Raw genomic sequence first — 18,895 nt, 5'->3', positions numbered from 1 at the left:
TGAAACCCAGGCATGTGCTCTGACTGGGAATCCAACTGGTGACCCTTTGGTTCAGAGGCCAGCACTCAATCCACTGAGCCACACAAGCCAGGGCTCCTTCATTATTTTTTCAAATAAGTTTTCAGTTTCTCGCTCTTTCTCTTCTCCTTCTGGCACCCCTATGATTCAGATGTTGGAATGTTTAACATTGTCCCAGAGGTCCCTAGGGCTCTCCTCGTTTTTTTGAATTCTTATTTCTTCATTCTGTTCCAGTTGGAATGTTTATTTCTTCCCTCTGTTCCAAATCATTGATTTGAGTCCTGGTTTCCTTCCCTTTACTGTTGGTTCCCTGTATATTTACCTTTATTTCACTTTGCACAGCCTTCACTTCTTCCTCTGTTTTTCATCTGTACTCAGTCATTTTTGTGAGCATCCTGATGACCACACTAGACTATCTTTCCACGGCTGAATCCTCTCCATCTGTGAGGCCTTTCTTGGCCACCAGAGCAACGGACAGGAAGCCCCTCTGATGTTTACCTGCTGGATTATACTGTGGGTCCCAGGCACTTGCATCAGAGACCATTTCAGGCTAGAGAAATTCTAACCTGATCTCAGGGGTGAACAAAGTAGGAGAGGCTCCGATGAGAAGCCAGGACCCTTGGGTTCAAATTCCTGGGTGTCACCAGATTGGCCAAAATTAGGAAGACTGACACGAGCGGTGGTGACAAGGACATGGGGCAAGCGGAACTCTCCCGCATTGCAGGCGGGAATGCAGGCAGAACCGCTCTGGAGAGCCCTTCGGCTGCATCTAGGCGGGCTGAGCGTGCTGCCCTACGATGCAGCAGTTCCGCCCCGGGTGCCTGCTTGCACAGGCACACCAGACGCCACAGGCAAAATTGTTCGCAACAGCTTTATTTGTTAACAGTTCAGAACTAGGAACAGCCCAGCTGTCCACCAACAGTAGAAGGGCTAAGCATGTGGGGTGTTCCTATAAAGGGCTACTACACAGCATGAAAAAATGAGCTTCTGACACACAGTAACGCGGATGAACTCACAGACATAATAGTGAGCAAAAAGGTCTGTATGACTCCATTTTTATAAAATTTAAGAGCAAGTAAAACTAATTTATAGTGATGGAGGTCAAAACCATGTTGGCTTCTGGGGGCTACTGACTAGACCAGGAAACAAGGGCACCTTCGTGGGGGCTGGCCATGTCCCGGCTCTGGCTCCGGGGGGCGACTGCAGGTGCGCACATGTGAGGACTCAACACGTGCTCTAAAAACAGGCGCGCGTTGCTGAGTGCATCCTGTATCTCAAAGTCGGGGAAAAAGAGAGAAATGGCTAAATGAAGGCACGTTCTGGGTATGGCTGACAAGTTATTTTTGCTGCCTGCACCCAACCTTCTCTCTTTGTCTCGTAAGGACACATCTCTTCCTCTTTCAATGTGTTTTATTTTATTGTTATTTTTAAAATTTACTTATTCTTAGAGGGGAAGGGAGGGGTAAAGAGGGTGAGAAATGTTGATGTGAGAGAGAAACATCGATTGGTTGCCTCTCATTGATGTGAGAGAGAAACATCGATTGGCTGCCTCTCATTCGTGCCCTGAACGGGAACGGACCCCAGGACCCAGGCAGGTGCCCCGACCAGGAAGCGGACGGGCGGCCTTCCGCCTTGCGGGACGCCGCCCAGCCACTGGGCCACACGGGTCTGGGCAGTCGCTGTGTTTTAGGTGGCGCTCACTCCTTTGCAGGCCCCAGATCAGAACACCATTTCTCCTACCTGTGGTGAATGGTTTAGGGACGGGAACGGGACCAAGCTGGCTAGTGCGTCAGTTCCGGAACTTTTTGTCAAAACTAGTAGAAAAAGATGTTCTTTCCACTGCAGTTCCAATCGCCCCTGGAGTGGCCAGGGGCCCTCTCGCCACGTTCTGGAGTCTGCCCGAGGCAGCCACACAGGAAGACACCGTGGGATTAAATGCTCCCCAACGGCACTGTCCCAGCTGGGACCGGCCATCCCTGCACCAAGATTTCCCATGAGGCGGACCAGTGAGTGTCCTTCCCAGCTAACCGTTTCACGTTTCTCCCAGCTGTAACTGGAGTCGAATGCACTGAGAACCTCGGGGAAAATCATGAGAGGTATGAGGGGGCTTGGACTATAAAATACCCACGGAGCCTTGTGTGATCCGTTCTGCGGGTGCTGCCCCCGCGCCCGCCCCAGCGGCTGCTCGCTCCGGGGGCCGCGGCCCTGCCGGATGGGCGGGGCAGTGGAGGGGTCCTGAGGGACGGACTCCGGTCCTTGTCTGAAAAGGGTTCTGGAATAGGAAACCACAGAACTGGATTCCACTCCCCACTTTGCCGCCTTCTTCGTGCCAAGACCTTGGGCAAATTTCTCCACCTCGTCGAGCCCTGTTCGTTTCCTTTGAAACGGAGTATCATCACCCAGTTCAAAAGGTGGTCACGCAGATCAAATGCCAGCTTCCCACCTTCTCCAGCTTTCCACGACCTTGGCTAAGTCGGTGCCCGCATGCTGGGCATTCCCGCAGGGCCCGCTATGACCCTGCAACCATCGCCGCAATGGCGCGTGAGCTCCCTGAGAACAAGAAAGCGTTCCTCCCTGTGTCCCCATGCCAACAGGGCTGGGCACACACTCAGCTGGCAGGGACTCCCGAGTCCAGGCAACGCGGCCCTGCAGGCCAGGCTGTGGCATGGCGGACCCCGCCCCCGTCCCTCTGCCCTCAGTTCCTGGCCTGGAAGGTGGATGGGCCCCATTCTGACACCCTAGGTGGGGTAGAGGGCCTCTGAGGAAACTGCTGAGGCAGTGGGGAGCTGGGGGCTCGCCTGGGTGACTGTGTAGGGTCCTTCCCACCTGGCCAAGAGCAGGTACTCAGGAACTGCGTGCTGGGGGAAGCGTGGGAGCTACAGCGGCCTGGCCGCCATGCTCAGAGCAGGCTGTCTAAACAAAGGCTGGAAAGGACTCCTGAGGCCAATATGCCCCCTTCTCAGCTCATTGCTGGGTCATGGAAAAGGTTCTTCCAAGAGTCCCCAGGCCCAGGGGAAGTCCCACCGCCGTGAGTGCTGGGCAGGACAAGGCCACCTCTCCTTACGCAGCCTTATGCAACAGGCATTTGATGGCTGCCACTGCACATTAGGGAAGCGGCGGTGAACAAGGCTGGGCCTCCGTCCTGAAGGGTTAGCCTGAGAGCACCACGTGGGACACAGGTTCCACTCTGTCCACCCCTCTGCCCCCTCTCTCTGTTCCTGGCCCCCTGCAATCCTTCTGCAAAGCAGCCAGAATAATCCTTACAAGCAAAGCAGATCACAGCACTGGGTGAACGCTTTTCAAGACCTCCAAGAGGGTCGGCCACTGTGGAGGCGGAGGCGGCTGTGCTGCGTCTCGGGTGCCTGGGAAGACTTCCGCAGGGTTGCTGAACAATCTGGATGTCTCTCTCTGTCCCAGCTCCTAAGAGAAGTGTTTAGAACCCTGGGAGACTGAATGGAATACGGGTAAGGGGTCCAAATACACATATTAGGCTCAATAGCAATAAGGCCCCAAATCCTAGATCTGTTAAGTTGTAGTCTGGCTCATGGGAGAAATTTTTATTTTTTCTTGATTTTAGAGAGAGAAGGGAAAAAGAGAGGGAGGGGATGAGCGAACGAGATCAATTTGTCGTTCCACTTATTCATACACTCATTGGTGGATTCCAGTGTGTGCCCTCCTGACGGGGGACTGAAGTCGCAGCCTAGGCGTATGGGACCACGCTCTAACTGACTGAGCTACCCGGCCAGGGCTGAGAAATTCTTTATTTAGATGCTTCAGTGACCAAGAGACAGAGCAGAAGCATACACCCACACACCCACAGAGGACACTGAAGGCATTTCACAGGCGAGGGGCAAGGCATGGGGGGCGAGGCCATCACAGCAGCCAGGGGCTTCTCCGACCCAGCGAAGGGGGTCTTGGGTGGAGCCGCTCCCTAGGATTGCTGCTTGAAAGACACAGGGAAAGTACACTCCTCGTGAACTTGCGGCCGTAACATAGGGCGGCATTGGAGGTGCCTGGGTGGCATCTGGCCCCTCACCACGACACCTGCCCCAGCCCGTCTTTCCCGGGGCCCCGTCCCACGCCCTGGACCCAGGACTCTCGTGGAGGGGCTGGGGGAGGCTAGCACCGCGGCCGCCTGGGCAGGAGGTCTGCCGCACGTGGGCAAGGACAGGCCAGGGAGGGCCTGCAGGCTGCTGGCCCGGGCAGCCTGCCTTTAAGGGTGCAGAACCATCAAGCGAACTCCCCTGTGGGGGCTTTCCAGCTGCCCCAGGTCAGGGCGCCTCTGACGGAGGAAGGAAAACGCCCTGGAGCCTTGCCCCCTCCCTCTGGGTGCGGAGGTCTCCTCCAGCTCTGGTTTGTCCCCAGCTGCCGTGGGTCCTTAGCACCATTCAGGGACTGTGGAGAAGGGGAAAGGGACAGCAGCGCCCCGCCGGACAGTGGCATGACTGGGAGCGGACTTCGCTGTGGGCAGCAGCCTGTACGACAGCCAGCATCTGGTCCCAGGCTTAGCAAGCCTGCGCTTCTTGCGGGGAGGGGAGCGTCACACTAGCTCAAAGCTTCCACACGGCAGCTGCGGTCATCTGCCCTTCCCTGTCTAGGCCAAGGCATGGGAGTGCTGGTTTCGCAGGAGAGGCCTGGGGCCCGGGCGAGCTCAGAGGTTTAGCTGCGAGGACTGGTCTGAAAGTGACCTGCAGGGAGCACAGGCCTGGAGCCTCAGGGCGCACGGCCCAGGGGGGCTGGGGAAGGGGAGAGGCCACGCCCCAGCCGCCACCCTGTGAGCGCCCACGTCCTTCTGGGCCCTGCTTCCCTTGCCCTGACCCTCAGGGCCCGCTCCAAGGGGGCGCATGTGCCCGGGCCGCTGAGAGGCTGCCTGCGGCCCACTCCTGCCTCGGGCTGGGCCAGAAAGGGGGGAGAGGGAGCCAAGGGCTGACCACCGGCACGGGCACGGCACGGGGAGGCTGGCTCCTGCCGCTTCGACCTGCGGTGCTGGGCGGAAGCACCTCTAGTCTTCCAAGGTAGTTGAGTCTCTCTGAGCGGGTCGTCTTTGCGTTGGGATCTGGCCCAGGGGTGAGGATGCCGTTTTTGGTGACCTGTAATGTGGGAAGGAACAAAGGCCCGGGTCAGTCTGTGGTGGCTGTCATGGTGCTCAGGTTGCTTGCTCTAATGGTACCGCAGCTTCCCCAGGCCCTTGGGGTGACAAGCAGGACCGCTGCCCTTTACTGAGGCCGCTGTACACGAGGCACGGCGCTGGATGCTCTGCTCCAGCACCCCGTTTTGTCCTGATGGCCATTTGGCAAGGCAGGTGGGGGACAGCACCTACATTTTACATACGAGGAAACGCAAGTTCCCCGAATGTAAGTGACCTGCTCGCAGTGAGCGTCTACGTGTGGCAGGCTGGGGACACAGCTGTGTCTTCCCACCATACCAAGCCCCGTGTTCTGCCTGCAGGCGCATGGGGCCAACCGGCACAGGCTGGCTGTTGTCGCCTCAGCCGAGTGAATCTGCAGTGGCCCTCCTGTCACTCTCCATCCCACCCTCTGGGCACCCAGCACCACCTGCTCTTGTCTCCCTTGTTTATGGATTTGTTTAGAATTTGCTTCCACCATGAGAGGGCGGACCCACAGCATCAGTAGCAGCGCTGGTCTTGATTCCTGCTGTTGCTCAATGTCCATATCAAAGCCGGGCGGACACCTACGGCGCTCAACTCACAGTACCCCCGAGGGATGGCTCCCACTAATGGCGCTAGCCCCCAGAAGCTATCATCGCTAACCCGCACAGCGTCCCAGACGGTGAGCATTATCAGCTCCATTTGGAAGCGGCAGAGCTAAACGCACAGGCTCTGGCATCGAAGCGGTTTGAGCCCTGGGTCTAACTCCCAGTACCCGTGTGACCCTAGGCCACCACCTGACCCACCTGCCACAGGGGCTCTTTGGGTTGTAAAAGGGAGTCCTAACTCAGAGTTGTGAATTAAACAGTAGAGTCCTACTGTTGTGAATTAAACGAGATCGAATTAGGTGTTCAAAGAATTACAGCCATAGTTTTACAGAAGAGGAACTGGGGGCTCAGAGAGGTTCACTGACTTGCCCAAGGTGACGTAGGTGGGAAATGTATGGGCAAAGCAGTAAACGCCACGAGCATTTTCAGGTACGGACGGCCCCAGGACAGGGCTCGGGTGGCACCAGACGGGCTGCGAAACTGCCACCTGTCAGGGCGCCACAGGCTGCGGGCGTGCCGAGCACAGTGAGCTCCAAGCTGGGGCGCGGGGCTGCTTCCAAGGCCGTGTCTAGGGGACATCTCAAGAGCCTTCCCAGGGAAAGACATACCGACAAATAAGGAGAAGCCCTGCGGCAGGGGGAGGCGGCCCGAGGCAGGGAGGGGGCGGGAGCACGGGGGTCTCCACACTGTCTCCACCACCTTTAAGTCATTCGGCTCTGTGAGTAGAGCAGGACCAAATACCAGGCACAGCAATCATTTCGGCAGACTCACCTGCCTGGAACCCAGGTTCCTTGTCTGTAAATTGGGCATAATTCCTACCTCAGAAGCTATGTTGTGGCACACTGACCCCTCCACACAGTTCCTTCCTGAGAGGAAGGGACATAACCCCACGGGCCCTCCCTGGCTGCCTCATCCTGCGTGTTGCCACACGGTGCCCTGGAGGGCGTGCTGTGCGCTGGACAAGCCGTGGCTGGGGTTATGACCCCGAGTCATAGGGTCACCGTTGAAGGTGCCTATACCTGTAAAATCAGAATATGACCCCTTCTCCCCAGGGCTGCTTGAGAATTACCTGAGAAAATTTGCTTGGTATATAGCCTGCAACAGACCCGGTGCTCAAAGAATGTTAGTCATTTTCTTTTCTTTCTTTTGTTTTTTTGGAGAGAGTAAAGCTTTTATTCACTCTCCAAGAAAGGGGAGGGGTGTGGTGTGGAGAGATATACCAGCCAGAATGTTAGTCATTTTCGAGAGTCATGAATAGACAACTCTTTGTTCACCTCTTCCCTTCAAAGAACTCACCACAATTTGTAATGAATGGCTGTTTACTTATGTTGTCTCCTCCCAGCAGAATGTAAGGTTTTGAGAGCAGAGACTGGAGTTGTTCCAGCCTCTACTCAGGGCCTCGAGTAAACACGGGACTAAGAAAGGAAAGAACCTGGTCATACTTGGTAATGACCTGTAGAGGGAGCCCTCGCCACAGAACGGTGGTAATGAAGACCCGGGTCTACAGGCCAGTGAGAAAAGGCTTCCCTGGGCAGCCTGCTGCAGGCCGGGAAATCCGCGTGCTCTAGGGGACCACGGCAGAAACCGTCTGTGCTTCTCTACCAAAACTTCCAGCCCAAGAGGTCCACAGGCCGGGGGAAGCTGATGGGAGCAAACTTCCTGAGGAGACACTTCCTTCTGTCAACTGGGAAAAGGCTGCCAGGATTCCCTTTTAGCCAAGGAGTAACCTCGCTTTGTTCTGATCCGGAGGCCCAGGGCTCCTGCTGCAGACCCTTGAACTTCAAAGAACGATTACTCACTGGTTCTTGTGTTTGAAGCCGCTGACATGAGCTTGGTACTGTTCTATGGAGTTCAGCACGATCTTACACGTCTTGCACGGGTAGCCCTTCCCGGCTGAAACACACATCAAAGCCAGGCTGATTAGTTACCTAGTAAGAGGGGACCTGGGGACTCCCGCTCCCCACAGTGCGTGTACTGGTCCTTCTGAGGACAGAGGGGTGGGTGCGGCCAGGAGGTTGGCCGGACGAGAGCGCCAGAGGCCTCCGTGCTCGGGGGCACGTGCTATGAGCCCATGTGCTCCCTGAGGACGGAACCTCTTCTCTCCCTCTGTGCCCCCAGCCCAGCGCCGAACCTGTCCGGAGCGGCTGTCTGTCGAGCAGGTACCAGACGGACAGAACACAGAGCCCGCATTCGGAGCGCCCGTCCTCCCCACCCAGACTGTGCTCAGCGGCCTCGTTCAGGACGCCCTGGCTGTGGGTGCTGGGCAGGCACCGCTCGCCTCGGGCCTGCGGCAACAGCAGCTAGTGAGTGTCTGCGGGGAAAACCAATCCGCTCTCCTACCCTGGGGCTCTCAGGCACCTTGTCTCACTGCCAGGCCTGCTCCAGTGACCAAGCGGCCTTCCTCCACGAGCCCTAGCGGAGAGGAACGGTCGGGAGCCAAGGTCTGGGGCTGGACTCCTGGTTCTGCCTTTATATGACCTTGGCTGAATCCCCTCTCCTTTCTGGCCCTCAGCTTTTCTCAGCTATAAGCCAAGTATAATGAAAAGCAGTGCTGTTATTCACCAAGTGCCCAGAATATGAGGTCTGTCCAGAAGGTATCCAGCCATGTAATATGAAAAATAGAGACATTTATTGAAGACACAAGAAATACTGTACAGAGGACAATGACGCCTCAGTCCCCTTCAAAGTAGGCACCTTGCACCTTGGGACCTTACATAGTTCTCCCAGTCGCCATCAGCTGCCCCATCGTATTTTCCTGAATCTCACTGACAGTCTGAAATGTTTTCCCTTTCAAAGGTGATTTCAATTTTGGAAAAAGCCAGAAGTTACAGGGCACCGGGTCTGGTGTGTAGCGGGGCTGAGTCACCTGGGTGATTTGATGTTTTGCCAAAATACTCTGCATGAGACGCCAGGCATGTGAGGGTACTTTGCCATGATGAAGCTGCCAGTCACCAGTTGCCCATGGCTGCGGCCTTCTGCTCCCCCCAATAGTTGCCGTGGAGGAATTTTTAAGCTTAGCACAAAATTTGATGCAGATTCCTTTCTCTATTCGCTCAGTCATTTTCAATGTGACAACCACACAGTGCACATGCTCACTCAATGGCATCTACCCCGCTGACTAGCACAGTGAAGTCGTCAGTGTTCACACATGCGCATTCCAGTCCGCTCTCCTTGGCTGCCAGGTTACATCGAAGTGGCGCAAACTGTTCTTGTCATATTAACAATGGCTGGACTTCTTCCAGACAGACCTCTGGGCCATGTGTGTACCTCACCATGATTGCAGGAACTCTTCTGGCTCTGACACCTATATTTTGGAATCATCTGCCGCCCTAATTCTCACAGCTCTGCAGTGAGGTCACCTAGACTCAGCCCCAGCCCTGCCAGTTCCCACCTACAGGGCCACAGGCTGGTTACCTAACCTCTCTGAGATTTGGTTTCCTCACTTGTAAAAGTGGGGCTTCTCATTCAGTTCCTCACCTATAAGATGAGGCTAATATCAGTATCAACCTCATTAGGTTATTGTGATGATTCAAATAGAAGCGTTTGGCACTTAGTAAATGTTCAACAAACGTACGCTTTTATCCCTGTTACTGCTTCACCCACGGCCTCCCCGAGTCGCGCCGGCAGAGAGGTGGAGTGCGTCTTTTGAGCAGCCCTGCATGGCAGCTGCGGCTTCTGAGGACGCAGACCAACTCCTCTCCTCCATAAGCGAGCCAGCGTCCCCGATGTTCCCAGGCCCGCGTGTTTCCCTTGTACCTTCACTTAAGGGGAAACTCCGTACAATCAGAACTCAGGTCCTTTTTATGCATTTAAGGCCAGAATTCATGGTTCAACACTAACATGCAAAAGCTGCGTAAGGGATTGGTAGAACCACCCTGCCTCCAAGGTCAGAAGTGGGATCTGGGGCTGGGGTTGGGTGACAGCCACCAATGGTTAAGAGCCACTCATGACCAGATTACAACAGCCCACTCTTATTATCTATAAAGCACAAGACTCCATGGCAGGGTTTTGGGTACTTGTGCCATTGGATTCTCCATTGGATTCTTACAACAACCCTGCAAGCCAGGTTGTCATCTCCATTTTTCAGAGCAGGAAACAGACCCCTGAAAAGTGAAAGAGGCGGGTGACGTGGGTCAGAGCTGGGACCCGCCCCCTGGCCATGAAGCCCCATTCTCCCCCAGCCCCACACACCTCTCTGAACTGTCCTATGACCCTTGTGAGGTGCAAGAGCTCACTCAGCACGCTCTCTGATGATCTGCAAGCTGGATTCAAACCGTCATTCGGGGAACTGCAGAACCCACTGGTGCTCTAAAAACACGAGATCTGTCCAGTACCTGCAGCACTCATCCATTTTCATCTGCTTTTCATTTGACATGTTTGATATTCTGGTCCACCCATGTGACTGTATGAAGTAGGAGTCTTTAGAGCTGATTTTTAAACATCTGGCTTATTTGGAAAAGCACCTATTATTTCCTTCTGTTTACTGCTGAGTCTTTTGAAAGACCTATTTACACTTGTTACTCCATTTCCTTGCCTTTCAATTACTTTGCAACCCATACCAGCGCGTGGCACACGCTCGCGCGCTCTCTCTCTCTCTCTCTCTCTCTCTCTCACACACACACACACACACACACACACACACAGGGAAATTCACGAATGTGCACATGCACATCCTTCCCAAGACCAGTGGTGGCGTCCTTGTATCTAAATTTACTGGACAAAACAGATGCTAACGAGGCCTCGTCATATCGGAGCTCTTTGACGGCACCCGCAGAGCCCAGCAGAACTGGTGCCCCCTCCCTTGTTCAACATCCGCATCCCTGGCTCTCAGCAGCGCACTCCTGACGTTCGTCTCCTGGTGACCCCTCCTCTGTCTCTTGCTACCTCCTGCCTGATGTCCACTGTTAATAGTGGGTTTCCAGGGGGTGCAGTCTTTTTCTTTTAATTTTTTCATTATCCTTTTACTATTGGTAAAATACAACAGAAAATTTACCTTCCAAACCATTTTAGTGTACAATTCAGTAATGTTAAAAGATAGGTCTGGCTAAGGAAACTTGGGTTTTCATCGTGTTTAAGAACATTCACATGGCTGGGCAACCAATCTCTAGAACTTTTTCATCTTGAAAAACTGAAAAGTTACACCAACTAAACAACTCCCCATCCCCCTAACCTCTGGCAACCAACCGCCATTCAACCTCCTGTTTCGATGAGCTGGATCACTCTAGGCATCTCACACCAGCGGAATCGTGCTAGATCTGCTGTTTGTGCTTATTTCCCTTAGCATAATGTCCTTAAGGCTCCTCCATGTTGCAGCCTATGACAACGTCCAGAGGGATCCGTCTCAGACTCTCAGCTCTTCCCTCTCTGAGCTCCTTAGCGTATCATATTCACTTCCCTGACTTCAATTACCACCTAGTAGGTTAGAACATATGGAACTATCGATATTTAACAGTTTCTTAAATTTTATTTTCAGAGTACATTTATTAAAGCTGGGGACAGTGAAACAAAAGAAGGTCTTGGGGCCCTGGCCGGTGTGGCTCAGTGGATTGAGCACCAGCCTGCGAACCAAAAGGTTGCTGGTTCGATTCCCAGTCACATTCTTGGGTTGTGTGCCAGGTCCCCAGTAGGGGGCGTGCGAGGCAACCACACACTGATGTTTCTCTCTTTCCCTCCCTTCCCCATCTCTAAGAATAAGTACGTAAAATCTGTAAAAATAAAAAAAAGTAGGAAGGGCCTAGTGTAGAAGAAGGAACTGGAAAGACCTAGGCGGGGGTGCTTCCGGCTCACTAAAAAGTCTGAGGAAAGTGGGCCTTGAGGACAGGTTCGAGGGTTAGCCTGGGATGAGCTGCTGCTGCCCACTGCTCCCTTGGTTGTAAGTCTCATGGGGCCCCTTAGAGCTTCGGGAGGAAAGGTAAGGACCCGTGCCTGGGGAAGACAGGGGTGGGCATGCTCCGGAGACAGCCCGGATATCTAACAGTTTCTGACCTGCCAAAGTGGCAATGTCTCTAACTTGGACTTCTCGTTTAAGGTTTCAATCTGCATATCGAACCGCCTTTTCAGCATCTGTCCTTGGATATCTCACCAGCATCTTCAACTCAAGCTGACAAAACCTGGTTAGCCACCTGATTGCTTAAGACTAAATCTGGGCACCATCCTTGCCTGTCCCCTTTCCTTCATCTCTCACACCCGATGGCCAAGGCCCGACAGTTCTACATCTGAGATAACCTCGCATCCACCTCGCTCTGCCTCCTCCGCTTGTTGCCTCGGCCCAGGCCCGTCTTCTCCAGCACGAGTCCCTGCAGCAGCCGCACTGCCGTCCTTCCCCGCCGCCCTCCGTCCCTACTGCAAACCATTCCCCACTTTGTCACCGGCGCTTAAATTGTCGGTGGCTTCCCACGGCTCTCAGGACAAAGGTCCACGTCCTTAACCCACACGCCACGAGTGGACGCTTGCTCGTCTCCCCAGCACCCTTTTGCCCCACGTTGCCTCCCGCCCTCTGCGAAGGCTTCCCTGAGGCCTGCTTCGCTGTGGCCGGTTGCTTCCACGGCAGCCCGCTCCTCTGCTCGGAGGCTCGTCACACTTGTCATTTGCTCAATGCATCTTCTCTGTAGACTCCAAGTTCCATGAGAACTTGGACAATACCTCTTGTCTATTACCATATATACAATTCCTGGCATATATTACGAAAGAGATCAGCAAATACTTTTTGACTACGTATGAATGTTATAAGACCTGAAGTCTGTCCTGAGCTCAGGGGCTGAAGAAAGCTAGAGACCAGCACGGGGCCGAAATAGCAGACCTGCTGTGGGGGCGGCCAGGCCGCAGTGACGGGGTGAGGCAGAGGAGGGCGGCCCGGGGGGACGCCGAGCGCTTTGGAAGCTGGAAGGACCTGGCTGCCAGAATGGGATGCAGCTTTTAGTTTTAGTTCTTCAGTTACCATGAGAAAAATGTGAGCCTGGAGTATAAAGTGAACTCCAAGTCTTGTTTATTCTGCTTGGTAGATGCCACCTCTAGCCTGGGTGGCGGAGATCTAGATCCTCTCTGGGTCACCCCACATTGGGCCCAAACTGTCATGAGACACTTGCCAGGAGCTCCACGGAAACTATTCTCTGGACCCAACACAGACCTTGACCTCTTTCAGTGCTGCCTCTGCTGCTGCCTAGTGCAGGGCCCAGGACAAATCACTTCATCTTTCTTTCTTTAAAAAAAAAAATTACTGACTCATTTTAGAAAGAGAGCAGGGTGGGGGAGAGAAATGTTGATTGGTTTTTCCATGTATTTACGCATTCATTGGTTGATTCTTGTAGGTGCTCTGACCGCGTATCAAACCCGCAACGTTGGCGTATCTAGATGCGGCTCTAACCAACTGAGCTACCCGGCCAGTGCCCCTTCATCTTCCTGACCCTGATGTCCTCATTTTTAAGATGAGGGTAATAAAACTTGCACAAAAAAGTTGTTGTGAGGATTAAATCAGGTAATCACGGTGAGGACATCCAGGCTAAGGCCTGGACAACAGTAGCCTTTGATCGGTAAATGCAGGACAACTGAGGGAATGGGCGAAGGAGAGAACAAGCTGCGACGGATCTGAAGCCAGCAGGGAAAGGCAAGCTGCTAACAAATCGAAGTCGGCTGCTAAGGCAGAGCCCCGTCAGCGAAGTCACTGCTTGCGCGCCTCAGGTCCATGCCCACCTCTGAGAGCCGGCGGCCAGCGGGGCTCGGTGCCTCTGCTCCCATCCTGCACCGGAAAAGCCTTCTGCCAAGTGCGCTCTGAGCCAGAGGCAGGAGTTTTGGAGCCGGACAGTGGGAGACCCACCCTGATGTTGTCACTGGTCAACCTCAGGTCATGTCAGCTCTATGTCCTTGAGCAAATCACTCTGAGTCTCATCTTTTTTATTTGTGAAGTGGGAAAACCATGCCTATATATAGGAATGCTGTGGGATTAAATTATAATGTATATGTTAATATCAAAGGGGCATGTGAGGCTCCTACTCCTCTGCCGAGGTTTTCATGGAAGATTTTGGCCGCCCTTTAAAGCAAATGCCCTAAGCAAGGAAAAAACCAACCAACCAACCAAGGCTACAGTTCTAAGATTACACGTGGAATTTAGACAAATGGAGGAGGGTGGGCACAGAAAGGAGGCTCTGGCCTGAGATAAGAGAACAGAATGGGCGCAAGGTAAGATACACAGCGCCTGAGTCCGGCCAGCAGACAAGGGATGCGGAGGAACGGCCAGGGCAGGGCCGAGGAAAGGAGGGCCAGGAACCGGAGCAGAGAAGGGTCAGCTGCAAGAGACCCCTGGGCCATGCCACTGGGGTGCTATGCCGTTCCTATCAGTCACAGGCCAAAACAGGGGGCTGTCGTGAAGCAGGGTTCTGAGGAACTCGGCCCTGAGGTTCACATGAGACTGCCCCTGTTAGGCGGAAGGCACTGCCCGTGTGGGGAACGGCAAGCCAATACCAGCCGCCCCTTTCCAGTTTTGGAGAGGTTTGTGCAGTGGGCCCTCAGTGGCACTGGGGGCGCAGCTCTGCTCCAGAGCTCTGTGCCCGTTCCGGCCACCGCCTCGCGCCACCTCGCGCCTCCTCTCTGCCAGTGACGGCCTGTGCTGGGAGGGCCGTGGCCCTCTCCCCTGCCCACGGGTGGCCTGGATGTCTCCGACACCCGCGTGCCCACCTCTCCAGCACCGTGGGAAGAGCAGCACGTGACTCTGGGAGGCGGCACCCCTGAGGCCAAGTCGTTGGTAGCTGGGTGCTACGGGGCCTCAGGTGGTGACCACCTGGTGCTGGATCTGCGCCGCGAGGGAAGGAAGCCTGAGGGCCACACGTGTGCTCACACAGGCTCCCGGGGCAGGTCTGTGTCAGTCCTGGTGGCTGTTGCACCTTGATGGGGAGACGCAGTGGGTGCCCGACAAATACCGCCTGGCTGAACGAGACAGTGGCCTTGCCTCTCCCCCAGCCTCCAGGCTGGGAGCAGCTACCGCGGCGGGAGGGGCTCCACACGTGCTGGGCACCCTCCCTGGGCAAGGCTGGTGAGCGGAGCGTGTGGCCAGCGGAGTAGCAGGCAGGACATCCGGAGTCAGGACGCTTTGCTTCCCTACGCTGCCCTGGGAGCACAGCAGGCCCGGCCGCGGGGGTGGAGGGGCCCCAAGGACACCCTGAAATCCGGCAGGAGCTGCAAGGCCTTCATACAAGAAATCGGGCGGCAGGGAGTTCAAATCAGAGGTTGCAAACGGGTGGCCCTTGGTCCGAATCTCACAGGGTTTAACATTTTAAAAAATCGGTCACGCATTTAAAAATAAGGATTCTTATTCAAATCTGGCTTCTAGATTCTTTTGCCAAATGGACAGATATGGTCACACATGGCTAGAGCTGGCTTGGAGGGCGGGCAGGCCTTGGCCGACCGCTTCCCCATCCGGCCCTTCCCCTTGCTGAAGCCTCCCACCCGCCTCTGCGGTGCCCGAGTTCGCCTCGCCTGGCCCAGGAGGAGCGGCGCGGCCTTGGTGGGCCAGCCCTGACCCGGCTCGGGTTTGGGCTGGGCCCTCTTAGGCCTCCTTACCTGATGAGTCGGCGACAGCAGGGTCTGCCAGCCGCCCATAGTGTGCCATGAGCTTGAGCTTGGTCTCCTGTTTCCTGTGTTTCTTGCCCACATAGTGTTGTTGGGCCATGACAGGGTCGTTGAAAGTCGCGTGGCAGAGGCTGCAGAACTTGTCTGGGTCTATCATCTCTCTATTCTGGTGCGAGGCTAAGGTGGAGGCCACAAGGAAAGGGTTTGTAAGGCGTTTCGACAGAGCTGTGGCGAGAGAGTTCAAACAGAAACAATGAAAAAAACCAGCAGGTGCCAGGCTTTCAAGCGCGCAGAATGCAAACGGAGGCTGGCCCCTAGCTAATCGCACCTGCACACGGGGCCCTGCCGTCGCGACTCACACAGTGAAAGCTGCCAAGGTCTGGGGGGGCTACTTTGTTCCGCGACTTTAGCTACTTTAGGCACCTGAATCCTGTTTTCTCAGGGCCTGAGGAAGCTCGCACTTTCGCTACCAAGTTGCCAAATGACAGGCTAGAGATGGTACATGCTCGCAGTCTTTTATCCTTCAGAATTCCCCAGACCGTCACAGTTTGGGCGTCTCACTCCCATCCTCACAGTACCCAGTTAGAGAGCCGGGAGCTGATGCACAGCCATAGAAACTGAGGGTCTGGGGCAACTACGCTAGGAGGCCTTTCAGGCTACCATGCCCTCTGGGCGGGGGTGGGGACAGAAGAGGACGATAGTGCTGTGTTCTAGAACTGCTCCATGAATATCGTACCATTTTGCTACATTAGAGAAAACCCGAGTCTCACAGGTGAAATGACTCGCCCAAGGCCATCCAGCGAGCGGACCCAGGTCTGCGTGATCCTCGGGGCCGGGCCCTCCTTGCTCTGCCAGGCTGCCAGAGCGCGGCAAGGAGCCCTGACAGCAGTTCCCTGGCTTTGGTCAGCACGTTCCGTGCACTGCGCCTGGCACGGGCACACGTGTGAGCCTCCTGTGGACCAGCAGATGTCCTTCCTAGTGCTGACCGCAGGTGCGCTGCTGCCTTACAAAGTGGATGCCGTGACTCACCGTTGAGGCCACGTGGCTGGAAGCGTGTGGGTCTAGTAACCGCTGCTTTAAAAAATGTGACCTAGAACCCCCGCTGAGGGAGGGGGCGGGGTGGGGCTCAGCAGCACTCACGGGCGGCTCGAGCGCTCTTTGACTTTGGTGCGCGCCACTCGGGGAAGCTGGGGGAAGCTGGGAGGACTGTTAGCAAGCCGGAAGGCGCTCGCTGGCTTCTCCACAGTGACTTTCCAGTACAGAGAACCTCAATTTCTCTGGCCATTGTTTCAGCAAGTCACTCCAAAAGTAACGTGCATGTTGCAGAATATTTAATAATGAGAAAAATATTCAGTATATGGGGTTGAGTTAAAAAGGTTATACAGAAATGCTTCTTATGTCCTCAATAATGTAAAACCACCATAAAAAACATAATGGTGATGTATGGAAAAAAGACCAAAAGCACACATAGAGTAAAAGGGTGCTATTCAGTATTTTCCAACTTTTCTACAATGAATGTAGATTTTTGACATCAGAAAAGAGGGAACAGTTGACACAAAGGTCCTTCTCTAACAGACACTGTGGAGAAGCATCGGGGCGAGGCCAGGCAGGGGAGCCGCCCGGGGGCAGCCAGTGACCCTGGGGGCTCCGGCGCTGTCTCGCGGGAAGTGGCCTGAAGCGTGGGGAGTGCCCCACGCGGATGCTCCCCGCAGCTACTTCTGAATACCAGAAAGGGAGGGAGGAACATCAGAGGGACGGTTAAAGGCGGTGTGGTGAGGTACTTATAGTCATTAAAAGTGCTTATGAAAAAGTTTAATAACATGAGGAAAACACAAATGTTATATTAAAATGAAAAGAGTATAAAAGAAAATTACACACACAATATGATTATAGCATTGTGAAAAGATACACACGCAGTTTACATGTGTGAGCTGTATTTTGAAATGTCATCAGCATATTAACAGTATTTTTCTCTTGGTGGTAGAATTTGGGTGAAATTTTTTCCCCTTTGTACTTTTGCATTGTTTGAACTAGAATTATCCATGATTATTTAAAGTACTGTATGTTTCTATGGACATATACATGGATTTAATATAGACATAGATAAAACAGATATACACACAGATATACACACATACGCTAACAAAAGATTATAGAAGACACAGTGCTACAAAGTGTTAACAGTGGTTATCGCTGAATGGTAAAATTATGGGTATTTTTTCTTTCTGTTTATCTCTATTTTCTACAACATGTGTGTATTACTTTGTATTAAAAAGGTTTAATTTCAGAAATATAGCTATAAGCTCATGTAATAACAGGAAATGTGATTAAACTAGAAAATTAAAAGGAAAGCAGGATGCATGTATGATGATTGTGACTATACAAAAACATACGTGCATGTGGCAAAGGCCGAAGGTATGTATGGGAAATAAACTCTGAATGTGGAATCTTTGGGACCAGGCACATTCCAGAGAATTTTCCCATTTGTGGAAAGTTAAGTCCATATAAAGATAACTGAGTGACCTTAGAAAGTTCTGTTCCTCAGCTGGTTTCACGGCCTAACGTTTAATCGTTTTGGTACCATGAGTGGTACCAGAAGCGAGGCCAAGGACACGCTCCGGGCGGCGGGTGCCTGCCCCGCTGCTGCGCCGGGTGGGGGATTCCACGCACTGGCTGTCTTAGTGACAGCGGTAACACTCGCAGCGGCTGCTGTCAGGTCCCGGGCACCCCTCATGTCCGCTGTTCCTTATATAACTATTGTTTCATCCTCACAGCCTACGAAGTAGAAAGCATCATCAACACTCTATGGGTGAGGAAACTCAGGCCTGAAGAAGTCAAGTCATACAGATGGTCAATGGCAGCCCTGGGATTTGAACCTGGGCGTCTGGGAGTTCGAGGTCCATGTTCTGTTGTTTCACAGCGTGAATAACTAGATTTGGGTGTGATAAGAGGGTATAACTATAGGTGATTTGTTTTACTGTCTTCAAAGTCTTCCAAAACATTGTCTTGTTTTCATGATACAGTAATTAAAAAAAGGATATTAAGTATTATAGATAGTAAAGTCTATTTCTTGGTCCAAAATGGAGAGAAGCAAAAATTACAAAGAAAAAAATAAAGGTAAAAGAACTTTCACTCTTGACTAACTGCCGTTAGCAGAGGTGCAAAACCCCCAGAAAGTCGGGAGTTAATGAGAGGGAAGCGCGGCCCAGGGGCGACCAGAAAAGGGGCTACTTTAGAGAGAAGTCACTTCATTGGAGTGAAAGGATGCCCAGCAGCTGCAAACAAGCTCCCGGGCAGCAGTGGCCACACTGAGCATTCAGCTTTGAAAGGCAAGTCCCTGGCTTGAGGAGAAGGGGCAGCTTTGAGGATTAAAGTGAGCAGGGCATGACCTGAGCACACCCAAAAGACAAGGTTTCAGCTTTTAAGTTGGGACGCAGGAGAGTGAGGGCAGCTGGATGCTGGGCGGGAGAACCTGGGCGGGAGCGGCGGGCCGCAGGAGGCGCTCGCGGCGGGCAGGCCTGCAGGGCTTCGGCCCTCCGGGGTCACAGTTTAGTCAGAACAAAAAGCTCAGGGCTGAGAAGCTTCTATAGAGAAAAGCTGA

General features: G+C 53.7%; 1 protein-coding gene across 2 annotated transcripts in view; it reads right to left on the bottom strand.

The window, feature by feature from the left end:
- Positions 1 to 3,702: 3,702 nt before the first annotated feature.
- ZNF346 (zinc finger protein 346) overlaps positions 3,703 to 18,895 on the bottom strand; it is a 32,466-nt gene continuing 17,273 nt past the window's right edge. The window contains exons 5-7 of one of the 2 annotated variants that reach the window (XM_054568010.1): positions 15,286 to 15,519; positions 7,533 to 7,626; positions 3,703 to 5,108 (exon numbers count right to left, since the gene is read on the bottom strand). In XM_054568010.1, the coding sequence (XP_054423985.1) occupies positions 5,021 to 5,108; positions 7,533 to 7,626; positions 15,286 to 15,519 (416 nt within the window). In that variant the 3' untranslated portion in view covers positions 3,703 to 5,020. The remainder of the gene's footprint in view (positions 5,109 to 7,532; positions 7,627 to 15,285; positions 15,520 to 18,895) is intronic. The other variant, XM_054568011.1, reaches the window with a different exon arrangement.

The sequence above is a fragment of the Pteronotus mesoamericanus genome, unplaced genomic scaffold (assembly GCF_021234165.1).
Source record: "Pteronotus mesoamericanus isolate MK-2021 breed Mesoamerican mustached bat unplaced genomic scaffold, CSHL_Meso_final contig_2, whole genome shotgun sequence".
Lineage (NCBI taxonomy): Eukaryota > Metazoa > Chordata > Mammalia > Chiroptera > Mormoopidae > Pteronotus > Pteronotus mesoamericanus.
This window is presented reverse-complemented; position numbering and strand designations above follow the sequence as displayed.